Source organism: Cebus imitator, unplaced genomic scaffold (genome assembly GCF_001604975.1).
Source record: "Cebus imitator isolate Cc_AM_T3 unplaced genomic scaffold, Cebus_imitator-1.0 Scaffold415, whole genome shotgun sequence".
Classification (NCBI taxonomy): Eukaryota; Metazoa; Chordata; class Mammalia; order Primates; family Cebidae; genus Cebus; species Cebus imitator.
In genome coordinates, this window is record NW_016107730.1 from 1870043 (window position 1) to 1881972 (window position 11930).

Genomic DNA, 11930 nt, shown 5'->3' on the forward strand with positions numbered 1-11930 from the left:
CCCAGCTGTCCCAGGTGCAGAGCCTGATCAGCAATGTGGAGTCCCAGCTGGCGGAGATCCGCGGTGACCTGGAGCGGCAGAACCAGGAGTACCAGGTGCTGCTGGACGTGCGTGCCCGGCTGGAATGTGAGATCAACACGTACCGGAGCCTGCTGGAGAGCGAGGACTGCAAGTGAGTGTGGGCCGAGTAATTATTTTCCTTGGGGCATGTGAGGTTGCTGTGGAGATGAATAGTCTTCTTGATGAAAATAAATTTATAATTTCAAGGTTTTGTTTGGAGGCAGTCCAAGGAAGAACAATATTCTTACACAAAGCCCTTTTAGTATTTTCCTATCTCTTCAGCTCATTTTACTCTAACTTGCTCCAATGATTTTCTGTCCACAGGCTCCCCTGCAACCCCTGTGCCACAACCAATGCATGTGACAAGCCCACAGGGCCCTGTATCTCGAATCCCTGTGGCGCACGTGCTCGGTGCGGGCCTTGCAACACATTTGGGCGCTAGAGGCCCGACCCCCAGGAGGAGAAGGAAGGCATCAGTCACACCTCAACTCGACTTCATCCCAACATCTCTAACAGTGACCATGCCTTGGAAAGAGGTGGAAGCCTTCCTATCAGCCCTGGCTTCCAGGGGTCAGCTCTAGCCTTCCACTGTATTCCCTGGCTTGATTCTCCAGCATAAGGCTGCAAACTCTGTCCTCTGAGTCACAGAGTGAGACCTACCGCACGATGAAGTAATATCTATTATCATAAAGACACATTTGCATGATGTGTTATACTTTAACAAAATGTATCTAAATGTGATTTAGAGATGATTCCATTAAGTGTGTTAATGCTGGTGCGCATGCTATGAAATAGAACGTAACTGGAGGAAATCTTTTTCGTCACTATTTGGTCTCTGGAGATGCAATAAAAATCCTTTGTTTACCTCCTAGTAAACTTATTCAAAAGCTATAATTGCCTGTTTCACTCATTGATTCCAAAATTGGTGTCTTGCATATGTTAAAAAAATAACCAGTGCTTTTCCATCAGATAAAGGGGTTATTCACCCCATATATGGCCTGTGACTTCCTTAAATGGAAAGGTCTCCAGAAACACTGTTAACCTAGATTTATTATTTGAGAAGGAGGTGGTGGGGAAGGAGAATGGTAAATTCATATGAAAGTGTCTTTAGAGATACAGGAACTATTTATTTTGAGACATTAAGTTCAGGGATCTGAAAACATTTGGAATAAAAAGAAAACTGTACTAAGGTAATATAAATCTATTACCTTAACATACGGTATATAGGCATATGTACACCACACACAGGAATAGGTGNAGATACAGGAACTATTTATTTTGAGACATTAAGTTCAGGGATCTGAAAACATTTGGAATAAAAAGAAAACTGTACTAAGGTAATATAAATCTATTGCATGACCACATATTATATAGGCATATGTACACCACACACAGGAATAGGTGCATGTGGTCACACACACACACACACACACACACACACACACACACACTGTGCTGAAATATTTAGGTAGAAAGTTGGAAGGAGCAGCAAAGGGTAGAGGGGTATAGTGGCCAGGAGGAGTGTGGGATCTGCTAGGCTGGAGGGTGGGAAGCTGCCTCGGGTTCACCTTCCTCTCTTGGTCCCTGCCTTGGTGGTCAAGGACTCCTTGCGACTTTCTGTGATGTGGATCTGTTCTCCGCTGGAGTACACTCTCTTTCTCAGTCACCTGGGATCCGCGTCAGGTGATGGGGAACCGTGAGTGGGTTATTGGATGGAAAAGCCTCCTTTGTCCTAGTGAGCTTTGAGATTTGGTCCTATCTGTTTTTATTTATATGCAGTTGGGACCATTGTTCTGTCACATTACTGCCTTCAGTGGTGTCCAGATTTACCAATGTTTAAAAAAAACACAAACGGTAATCAAGGAAGGAAGCCCAAGGCCCGGCCTGCAGATGACATTGATTCTCGTTTTTCACTTCTCTAATCCTACTTTTCTAAATCAATGATTGAAATGAAGAGATATTGAGAATGAGAACTCTTACTAAGATGAGAATATCATCAACCTATGAGAACAGGTAGGGAGGGCAGGAGGTAGAGTGGGGGTTGGAAATCCTCTCTAAAACTTGCAGACCATATATATATATTCAGGTGTGATAGAGACGTCTAGGGAAAAAACACCAAAAACCCTCCATCTGGGCTGTGGATACCAGAGGACAGCTAAGGAGACCAGCCCTCAACACTTGTTCATGGCCACCTTCTCTCCTTAGGTGTGGGCCAGTCCTCTCTCTTGCATTAGGCTAACATGGAGAGAATGCTGAGTCTCAAAGCCTGACCACTCTCTGTTCCCATTTGTCTTCAGCAGCACAATCCTATAGAGTGGAAAATAGGTGCTCCTGAGGATCTGAGAGTCTGTGCCCCTTTTTAGTGGAAGATCATGCATGCAAAACATTTCTTTGAGTTTGGAAGAGAAGAATCAGTGGAAAATATCTTTATCAACTTTCAAAATAAATAATGTGGATAGGATACAGATTTCAATTAAGTCAATATAGAAAGTCACCTCATCATTAATCATGAATGTCTGCTGCTTGCTTGAAGGAGGAGATAAATAAATAGGTACAGAACACTGTCTTTCTCTCTTGTATATTTCAGCAACAGTGCAGAGGCAGGAAAAAATCAAGAATTCTTTTTTGTCTGAGTCGGAGTCTCACTCTGTTGCCCAGGCTGGAGTGCAGTGGTGCAATCTCAGCTCATTGCAAACTCCGCTTCCTGAGTTCAAGCAATTCTCCTGCCTCAGCCCCCCGAGTAGCTGGGATTACAGGCATGCACGACCACATCTGGCTAATTTTGTATTTTTAGTAGAGATGGGGTTTCACCATGTTGCCCAGGCTGGTCTCCAACTCCTGACCTCAGGTGATTCACCCACCTCAGCCTCCCAAAGTACTGGGATTACAGGCTTAAGCCACTGCTTTTGGGCCTGGCCAAAGCAGTTCTTAAAGGTGAACTTCTGTAATTCAACCCTGGGCTCTCCCAGGTGTAGACTTAATTTCTCCTTTCCACAGGTTCCCAGGTCTGCAATCGCTGAGGTCATCAGCTCCTAGAGCCAGGTCTTCTCAGAAAACAGTGCTCTGAGGAGAGAGGCTCATAGCAAGGAAGCAAGGAAACCAGAACCTGGAAATGTCTCTTAATCCCCGCCCCGCCCCTCCCTGTGAAATAAACCATGATGGCGCTGGGCTGTGAGTCTTACTTACTGGGAGATGGTGTGGGATGCTGTGATGAGAAGAAGAATTATGGCTTGTTTTGGAGGCAGCATTTTTGGGTCCTTGTTTTGCCCTGACCTTCAGACTCCTCTTTTTGAGAGACTGCCCAGCCTTGTGGGGTCAGGAAGATCCCCTGTGTATGGAAGTGCTTTATAAATGGTGCAGCATAGTACCTACGTAAAGCTCAGTATTTTTGTCATTGACACTTTGACCTTGAATACAAATTCCTGGGGTCTTGGGGTCTGAGTTTGATATTGTCTAGTCCCAGTAAAACATTCTACTCAGCCTCCTACATAGCCCATTTGCTCCTATTTTTGACGGATGTGAACTGGCTGCTATTTTCTCAGTTTGGAGAGCTTGCCTGTGACATTTGTATTGAGACCTGAAAACAGAGAAGAAACACAGCAGAGGGAAAGAGCTTTCCAGAGAGAGGGATGGCAAGTCAAGGAAGGGAGTGAGGTGGATGCCTTTGAAGGAGGGAGCAAGGCCAGGGCCTCTGGAGTGTTAAGTAGGGAGAAGCCATCAGCCTGTATGTGTAGGGAACCGCCAGGGTACACGGGGGCTCACCAGCTCTGCGGAGGATCTGATTTCATTTCAAGGGAAGAAGAAAGCCTTGGGAGAGTTAAAAGGATGAATGTGATTGACACCTTTATTAAAAGGAGTGCGTTGGCAGCTGAATGGAAAATAGGTTTGCTGAACACTAACATTTAAAGTTTCAGGGTAGTGGATGACAGTTATAAGTCAGATATGTCCTTTTTTTTGTGTTTCAAAGAAGAATAACTGACATCTAACAACTGCTCACATTTCTCATCAAACACAGGAGAGTCTCAGGCTGGGCACGGTGACTCACGCCTGTAATCCCAGCACTTTGGGAGGCTGAGGTGGGCAGATCACCTGAGGTCAGGAGTTCGAGACCAGCCTGGCCAACATGGTGAAACTCCGTCTCTACCGAAAATACAAAAATTAGCCGGGCGTGGTGGCAGGTACCTGCAATTCCAGCTACTCGGAAGGCTGAGGCAGGAGAATTGCTTGAACCTGGGAGGCAGAGGTTGCAATGAGCCGAAATTGCACCATTATACTCCAGCCAGGAGGACAAGAGTGAGACTTTGGCTCAAAAACAAACAAACAAAAAAACCCAACCAAAAACAAAACAAAACAAAACAAAAAAACAGGAGAGCCTGGCAGGAGGCACCAAAAGTCACAAGAATGGCTCCAATTATAAAAGGATATGAGGATGACATGGCCTGTCCCTTGTTATTGCAAAATGCACACTGACAACTTGATGAACTTACGCGCCAGGCAGATGGGCCCCGGCCCTGGCGGGCTCCCAGCTAAGTCTGCTGCAGGTGTGCAGAGGTAGCATTCCCTTACTCTCACTTTTTTTTTAACATGTAGGGACAAGCATAGGACTGAATTGTAAGGCCCAGGGAAGATTTACAGCATCCCCAGTCAAAGACGTATTTACAAGAAACTCAAACACATGCTCAACTGCAGCCTGGACGTGATAGCATCTACACAAGATGACTTCCTGCAGTGGCACAAGTGAAGCTGTGGGTGACCCCGAAGAGCTGAAGCCTGGGTGTGGCACATGGGAGTGTATGTGTTCAAAGTTTTACAAGTGGTTAAAAGGTAAAAAACGGAAGGGTAGAAACCAAGCCCCAGAAAAATCATGCATTTGAAAATGACTGCTTTAGTTTTTAATCTGGTTTCAGTCTTATAACCTCTATCTGTATGTCAGCCCACAGCGTTACTAGGCTTCTTGAGCCTCAGTTTTTTAAACTGAAAATGAGAGACTCATAATCACCGCATTTTTTTTTTTTTTTTGAGATGGAGTTTCACTCTTGTTTCCCATGCTGGAGTTCAATGGCGCCATCTCAGCTCACCGCAACCTCCACCTCCTGGGTTCAAGTGATTCTCCTGCCTCAGCCTCCCAAATAACTGGGATTACAGGCATGAGCCACAGTGCCTGGCAGACACCTCATTTTTTAAAAATAACGTTAGAATGAGATTACGTCGCAAAGGTGCTCGACCCAACCAGATACGTCGTAGGTGTGCAGTAAATGGAGTTCCTATTCACTTCCTTAGCAGTCCTGCATTCTGACTTCTTTCCTATTATTCACGACACGGACTCCACAGCCTTGAGAATAAAAGGTTTTGCTCATTCCAGCCCTTCAGGACCCAGGTGAGAATATAGTTTCAGTTTCTCTCAAATTGAGGGTTGTAGAATACTGGCCGGACAGGGCAAGAAACTGTAGAATCTGAGCTCAAAGGCTGAGAATCAGAGAGAAATGAATTTAGATGTGGCTGCGTGCATCTGTGTGGGTCTGTGCGCCTATGCCTGTGTGTGTGTGTGAGTGCTGGGTTAGGAGGAAGATGGCTAATTATGATTACGAAACTGGTGGTATTTTCGCTGATTATAACAATCAGAATTTTCAAATGGGAAGATAAAAGTAAAGCATAGAGCCGGTGGTGTCAAAGTCAGAAGAATACAGACATTTTATGCGAACTGGCTTCCACGTATGCCTATTTTCTACATAGGAAAGCAACACTTAAAGTATATCATTAAAGTCCTGGGTAAAATGTAGCGTATTTGTATTTCGTTTTAATAGTTATTTCAGACCTGCACAGGCTGACTTCGTCTTGGTTGGTTGTGGAGCCTGGCTGACTGCTGGCCACTGGGAAACATGAGGGTTGCCAAGACCCTGAGAGCAGAGAGTGTGTGGTCCATTGTCAAAGAGCCAGAGGGACACAGGGGACGGTCACCACGGGCCATGCACGGTAATGCACAGGTATGACCAGCACAGAGGGACGTTCTTGTAAGAAGGGTGCACTCTGGGGGCAGGGAGAGGGCATGGATGGCAGAGTTTTGATCCATTCTCGATAAATGCTCAATTAGATTGGCTCTCCACGGCAGCATATCATGAACCGAAGTGCAGAGAAACTTCAGAGGGCTATGAGGGGGAAAATATTCCATGGGTGAGAGATGGAGAGAGAAGCATCTAGAGTTTTGCAACTCAGCTTTAGTGAGCTCTGTTTCACATTTGGATGTCAAGGATTTTAGAAAAGCAGATGTTGTATGATTGTTAGCTGCATAAACGTCTCCTTTTGGGAAGTGTCTGTTCATATCCTTTGTCCACTTTTTGATGGGGTTGTTTGCTAGGGGAGGGATAGCATTAGGAGAGTACCTAACATAGATGATGGGGTGATGGATGCAGCAAACCACCATAGCACATGTATACCTATGCAACAAACCTGCATGTTCTGCACATGTACCCCTGAACTTAAAGTAAAAAAAAAAAAAAAAAAAACCAAACAAACAGAAAAGCAGATGTCTGCCTCACTGCTGTGTGTTTAACTGAGGGTTTATGCTTGTGCTTTGAGATTATTACTAAAAGAGAAAGAGGAAGGAGAAGAGGAGGACGAGGGGGAAGGAGGAGAATGAGTGAGGAAGGAAGAAAGGGAGGAAGAAGGGAGGAGGAGAAGAATAAAGCAAACTATCTATTGCAGTTGTCTTAGGCATTCAGCAAATTGTCAGCTTTTCGCTTGGTTGTTGTTTGCCGCCCTATTTCTGCCATTCCCTTGCCTTTGTCTCCTTTTCTAGCCCCATGTTTACCCCTTGGATTTAGTGGTAGATCCAGCTTTTCTGGTTCTGGCCTTGGGTGCCTCCAGGACATAATTTGCCCCTATTATCTCTAGCTTTTCCTGGTTTGGCCTTTGTGCCTCCTGATCTCTGTCCCCATTCTCTCTAGCTTTTTCTGTTCTTGGCCTCTCAACCAGGTCTGTAGTAACCTACATGCTGGAAAGCCTAGAACCATTAATGGTTTAGAGAAAGGCTCCCTCTCTGGGTGGATGCAGCCTGCAGGTGCCTGGTTTGGCAATCAGCACATAAGCTGGTCTCCATCCCACCTGCAGCTGGGTGCTCTTGTGCCTGGCATAGCTCATACCTGCGTATTGCCACCTTGAAACAACCCATGCAGCCTGCTTAAAACCTGATCTTGTGAGTGCTTCTAAAAGAAATACTAGCAGCTGCTTGTGTAATATCATGAGATGAACGCTAGAGGCCACCAGAACAGATGGCATGATCGGGTTTTTGGTCTCTGCAGTCTGTTCTTGTACAGAAACTATTTATCTTTTTATTTATTGGCGACAGGGTCTCACTCTGTTGCCCAGGCTGGAGTACAGTGGCTTGATCATGGCTCCTTGAGCTCAGTCACTGCAGCCTTGAGCTCTTAGGCTCAAGCCCCTCTCCTGCCTCAGCCTTCTGAGTAACTGGGACTACAGGCATGCACCGCCACACCTAGCTAACCTTTTAATTTTTTAATTGTGTGTAGAGGCAGGACCTTGTCAGTAAACTTCATTTAATAGGCACTCAAATTCCCCAATCAGGAAAACTAGGATGTTTTGTAAAGCAGTATCTGCCACACACCAAAGTAAATTCCTGACGGATAGCAGTATTAAGTGTAAAAAACACAGCCAAGAAATAGATGAAAATAAAGTGAATAGTGTCTGATTTGGGGATGGAGAAGAACTTTTGAAACATAAAACAGTAGGAAAAAAAGATTTGCCTACATAAAAAGAAAATTCCATGCATAAAGGTATCATAGACACAACTAAAAGAAAGTGGGATACACCCTGAGACAAATTTTGCAACATGTGTGACACAATGAAACGTTAATATGCCTGGCATAAAATAAGTTGATGTAAGTAAGGTGGGAAAGATGGGTAGCTAATTAGAACAAGCAGAAAATTTCCAAAAAGGAAATAACAATGGCCTATAAAAACACATGCAGTAATAAGTAATAAGCACAAATAAATACTACAATGAGACTTTATAATTGTCCTAGCCAATTGACAAAGAGATTTTGAAAAATAGTAACTAATATTGGGGAAGGCACAGTGAAGTGAAAACAAATGAGGACAATTTTTTCTGGAGAGTAATTAAAAAATAATTTCAACTTTTCTTTTGAATTCTGGGGACCTATGTGCATGTTTGTTACCTGGTTATATCGCGTGAGCCTGAGGTTTGTGGGACTGTTCTAACCAAGCAAGTTAGAAGGAAAGCATCACTCTCTGAGTTCCAAATTAAGTCTTTTATTTGCCGGGGAGAGAGACGGCTAATGCTCAAAATTCTCTCAGCCCCAAGGAAGGGGCTTCATTATTTTTTATACCTTGATTTAGGTAGGGGAGGGGATACCTAGCTGAAGCCGAATTTTACAGAAGCACAAAAAACCGGTTAGATAAGGAAGCTGGTAACTAGGGGGCAGGAGGTTCCCAGGATTGTTGGTTGCTAAGGGTATTTCCATACAATCATCAAGGTGGGTAGCAGGGGGAACTTTCCATACAATCAATGACCAAGGAGGGTATTCACAAGAGCAGGTAGACTGGCCAAGCAGGACGTGCTTACAGTGGTTACAGGTGCTAAGAACAGTATGCTTCAAACTTTAAAGCTTCAAGGCTCCTAAGTGCAGCATGACCCGGCTATGCACCTGTGGGGGCTGTGGCAGGGAGGGAGAAGCTAGGCTGGAGCTTACTGCCGAGATGGAGTCAGTTAGGCTAACACAAGTTAGGTTATTACAGGATGATTGATCCCATCATCCAGGTAGTGACCAATAGTTAGTTTTTCTACCCTTGCCCCTCTCCCTCCCTTTCCCCCTCATAGTCCCCAGTGTCTGTTGTTGCCATTTTTGCATTTGTGTGCAGCTCCCACTTATAAGTGAGAACACATGGTATTTGGTTTTCTGTTCCTGCATTAATTCACTTAGGATAATGGCCTCAATGCAGGTGCATCCATGTTGCTGCAAAGGAAATAATTTTTTTTTTTAAGGCCAGGTAGTACAGCCATGGTGTATATATGCCACATTTTCGTTATACAGTTCACTGCTGATGGGCATTTAGGCTGATTATGTCTTTGCTCTAGTGAATAGTGCTGCCATGAACATATAAGTGCATACAATTGGTAGAACAATTTATTTTCTTTTGGATATATATCGAGTGATATGATTTGGATCTGTGTCCCTGCCCGAATCTCATATTTGGTTGTAATTCCCAGTGTTGGATGTGGGTCCTGGGGAAAGTGATTGGATCATGGGGGTTATTTCTCACAACTGGTTTAGCACCAGCCCGGTTGGTTGACACAGTGTGTAAGTTCTTGTGAGATGTGGTCATCTAAAAGTGTGTAGCACCTCCTCACTCTCTCTCTCCCTCCTGCCCTGGCCATGTGAAGTGCTAGCTCCCCTTTTACCTGCTGCCATGATTGTAAGTTTTCTGAGGCCTCCCCAGAATTCAGGAAGATGCCTCTATCATGCTTCCTGTGTAGCCTATGAAACTGTGAGCCAATTAATCCTCTTTTATTTCTCAATTACCCAGTCTCAGGCATTTCTTTATAGCAGTACAAGAATAGACTAATACACCAAGTGATGGGGTTGCACCATTTATTGAATAGGGGGTCCTTTCCCCACTGCTTATTTTTGTTAACTTTGTCAAAGATTAGATGGCTGTAGATGAGCAGCTTTATTTCTGGGTTATCTATTCTGTTCCATTGGTGTATGTGTCTGTTTTTGTACCAGTACCATGCTGTTTTGGTTACTATAGCCTTATAGTATAGTTTGAAGTTGGGTAATTTGATGCCTTCCACTTTGTTTTTTTTCTGCTTAGGACTGCATTGGCTATCTGGGATTTTTTCTGGCTCCATATGAAATTTAGAATAGTTTTTTCAAATTCTGTGAAAAATGATGTTGGTAGTTTGATAGTGTTGAATCTGTAGCCATGTTGGAATAGATACTGTATACTTATATCATTTTACATATATCTTGATACATCCCTGTCATAAACTCTTAGAATATAAATTACTGGATCAATTAGTTTTTGCACTGGTAATTTTGATGGATATTGCCATAAAGGTTGTACCCATTTACAGTCCCATCAGCAATGTGTGAGACTATCTGTCTCTTCATTCCTTATTACACAATGTGTTATCAAGGGGCAAATCTGATAACAGATAGGATATTGGAATAGTTTTAATCTAATTTTCTGTTATTATGAATGCAACTAAGCAATATTTCATATGCTCAAATGCTATTCATCTTCCCTCTTCCATGAACTATTTTTCATCTGCATTGTCAATTTCTCTATTGAGTTGCTGGTCTTTCTCTTTGATTGACGGAAATCCTTTGTTAAATAAAAAATGAAAGCAAGCTTTGTCTATATTATGAGTTACATATATTGTTTCCAGGTTGTCATTTGCCTTTGACACTGTATTCACATAATTATAATAATAATAAAATATTTACTTTATAAATTTCATACCTACACACTGCAAATTTCTGAAAAATGCAAAAATGAGAAGAAAATAAAAATCATCTATCATTCCACAATAAATATATTTAGTGCTAATATTTTAGTTTTCCTTTTAATGTTTTTTCTAAAGATCTGCATGTAAACATTGATATTAATGTAGATAAGTATCCATACAGATATATACATATATAAATATATAATAACATATATTAGTTACAAATTTCAAAATTCATGTTCTGAGATATGTTAAAAATATATAACTTTATTTTTCTCTGAGACTGCTTAAACTACTTCAAACCCTCATTCCAGCTTACGAGGGAATAAATAAAAGTCAGTTCTGTGTAAAATCAGAAATCATTCAGGATTTCTCCCTCCAAACCTCCATCTGGAAGTGGTGTCTGAGCTTTGAGGGGTGTTATGTTTGAATGCAATGGAAATTTTATGGCCTTCAAGAGGCTGGCAGTAGGTTCATGGTGGGCATCTGCTGAAATATACAGGATCCTCTCTTATTCTTGGCCCAATCATCCCTCTCATGTCATCAACTAAGATACTGGAGTTCTCTCTGATCTCCAGTCCACAAATTCTGCATCCTCCCATCACCCCATTCAGGAGGCTGGATGGACCCAGTCATCTGACCACTCACTCTCCTGCACTACAAAAGTCTACTTTGAATTGCATAAGCTAAGCATTGACCTAAATCATTCTCTCCGTATTTCTATAGTAATAACTCTAACCTAGAGGCAGTGAATATAAAAAGTCCCCATCGCTACCCAATTTGTGTGGAAAGACCAACAGTGAAAGAAATTGCAGAAGGAAAATAATACCAGTGAATACTTAAGTCCTCATCATGACATGTACCTTTACACAATTGAAATCATAGTGTATAATTTGAGCTGTACACTGAATGTTGCATTTAATCTGAGGAAATTCTTATGAGTATATAAATTGTTGAATATAAAAGTTTGCTAATTTATATTTTCCAAGTTGTTCAATCAACCAAATGTTCAATATGTATACATTTATATTCACTCATTTAATCAAAACAACCCTTGAGGAATCGCCACACTGTCTTCCACAATGGTTGAACTAATTTACACTCCCACCAATAGTGTAAAAGTGTTCCTATTTCTCCACATCCTCTCCAGCAATTGTTGTCTCTAAAATGCAATTAAAAAAAAAAAAGTTGGCCGGGCGCGGTGGCTCAAGCCTGTAATCCCAGCACTTTGGGAGGCCGAGGCGGGTGGATCACGAGGTCGAGAGATCGAGACCATCCTGGTCAATATGGTGAAACCCCGTCTCTACTAAAAATACAAAAAATTAGCTGGGCATGGTGGCACGTGCCTGTAATCCCAGCTACTCAGGAGGCTGAGGCAGGAGAA

The 11930-nt window shown here is 42.8% G+C and overlaps 3 protein-coding genes across 3 annotated transcripts in view; all 3 read left to right on the forward strand.

Moving 5' to 3' along the window:
- LOC119468346 (keratin, type I cuticular Ha3-II-like) overlaps window positions 1-176 on the forward strand; it is a 22641-nt gene extending 22465 nt beyond the window's left edge. The window contains exon 3 of the mRNA XM_037731675.1: window positions 32-176. Within this exon, the coding sequence (XP_037587603.1) occupies window positions 32-176 (145 nt within the window). The remainder of the gene's footprint in view (window positions 1-31) is intronic.
- The window catches only part of LOC108289869 (keratin, type I cuticular Ha3-I), a 36374-nt gene extending 35452 nt beyond the window's left edge, over window positions 1-922 (forward strand). The window contains exon 7 of the mRNA XM_037731630.1: window positions 385-922. Within this exon, the coding sequence (XP_037587558.1) occupies window positions 385-502 (118 nt within the window). The 3' untranslated portion in view covers window positions 503-922. The remainder of the gene's footprint in view (window positions 1-384) is intronic.
- A 4279-nt stretch (window positions 923-5201) lies between these two features.
- Window positions 5202-11930, forward strand: part of LOC108289777 (keratin-associated protein 17-1) — a 9848-nt gene continuing 3119 nt past the window's right edge. Inside the window, exons 1-2 of the mRNA XM_017509321.2 lie at window positions 5202-5437; window positions 5865-6044. The gene's annotated coding sequence lies outside the window, so the exon portion shown is untranslated. The remainder of the gene's footprint in view (window positions 5438-5864; window positions 6045-11930) is intronic.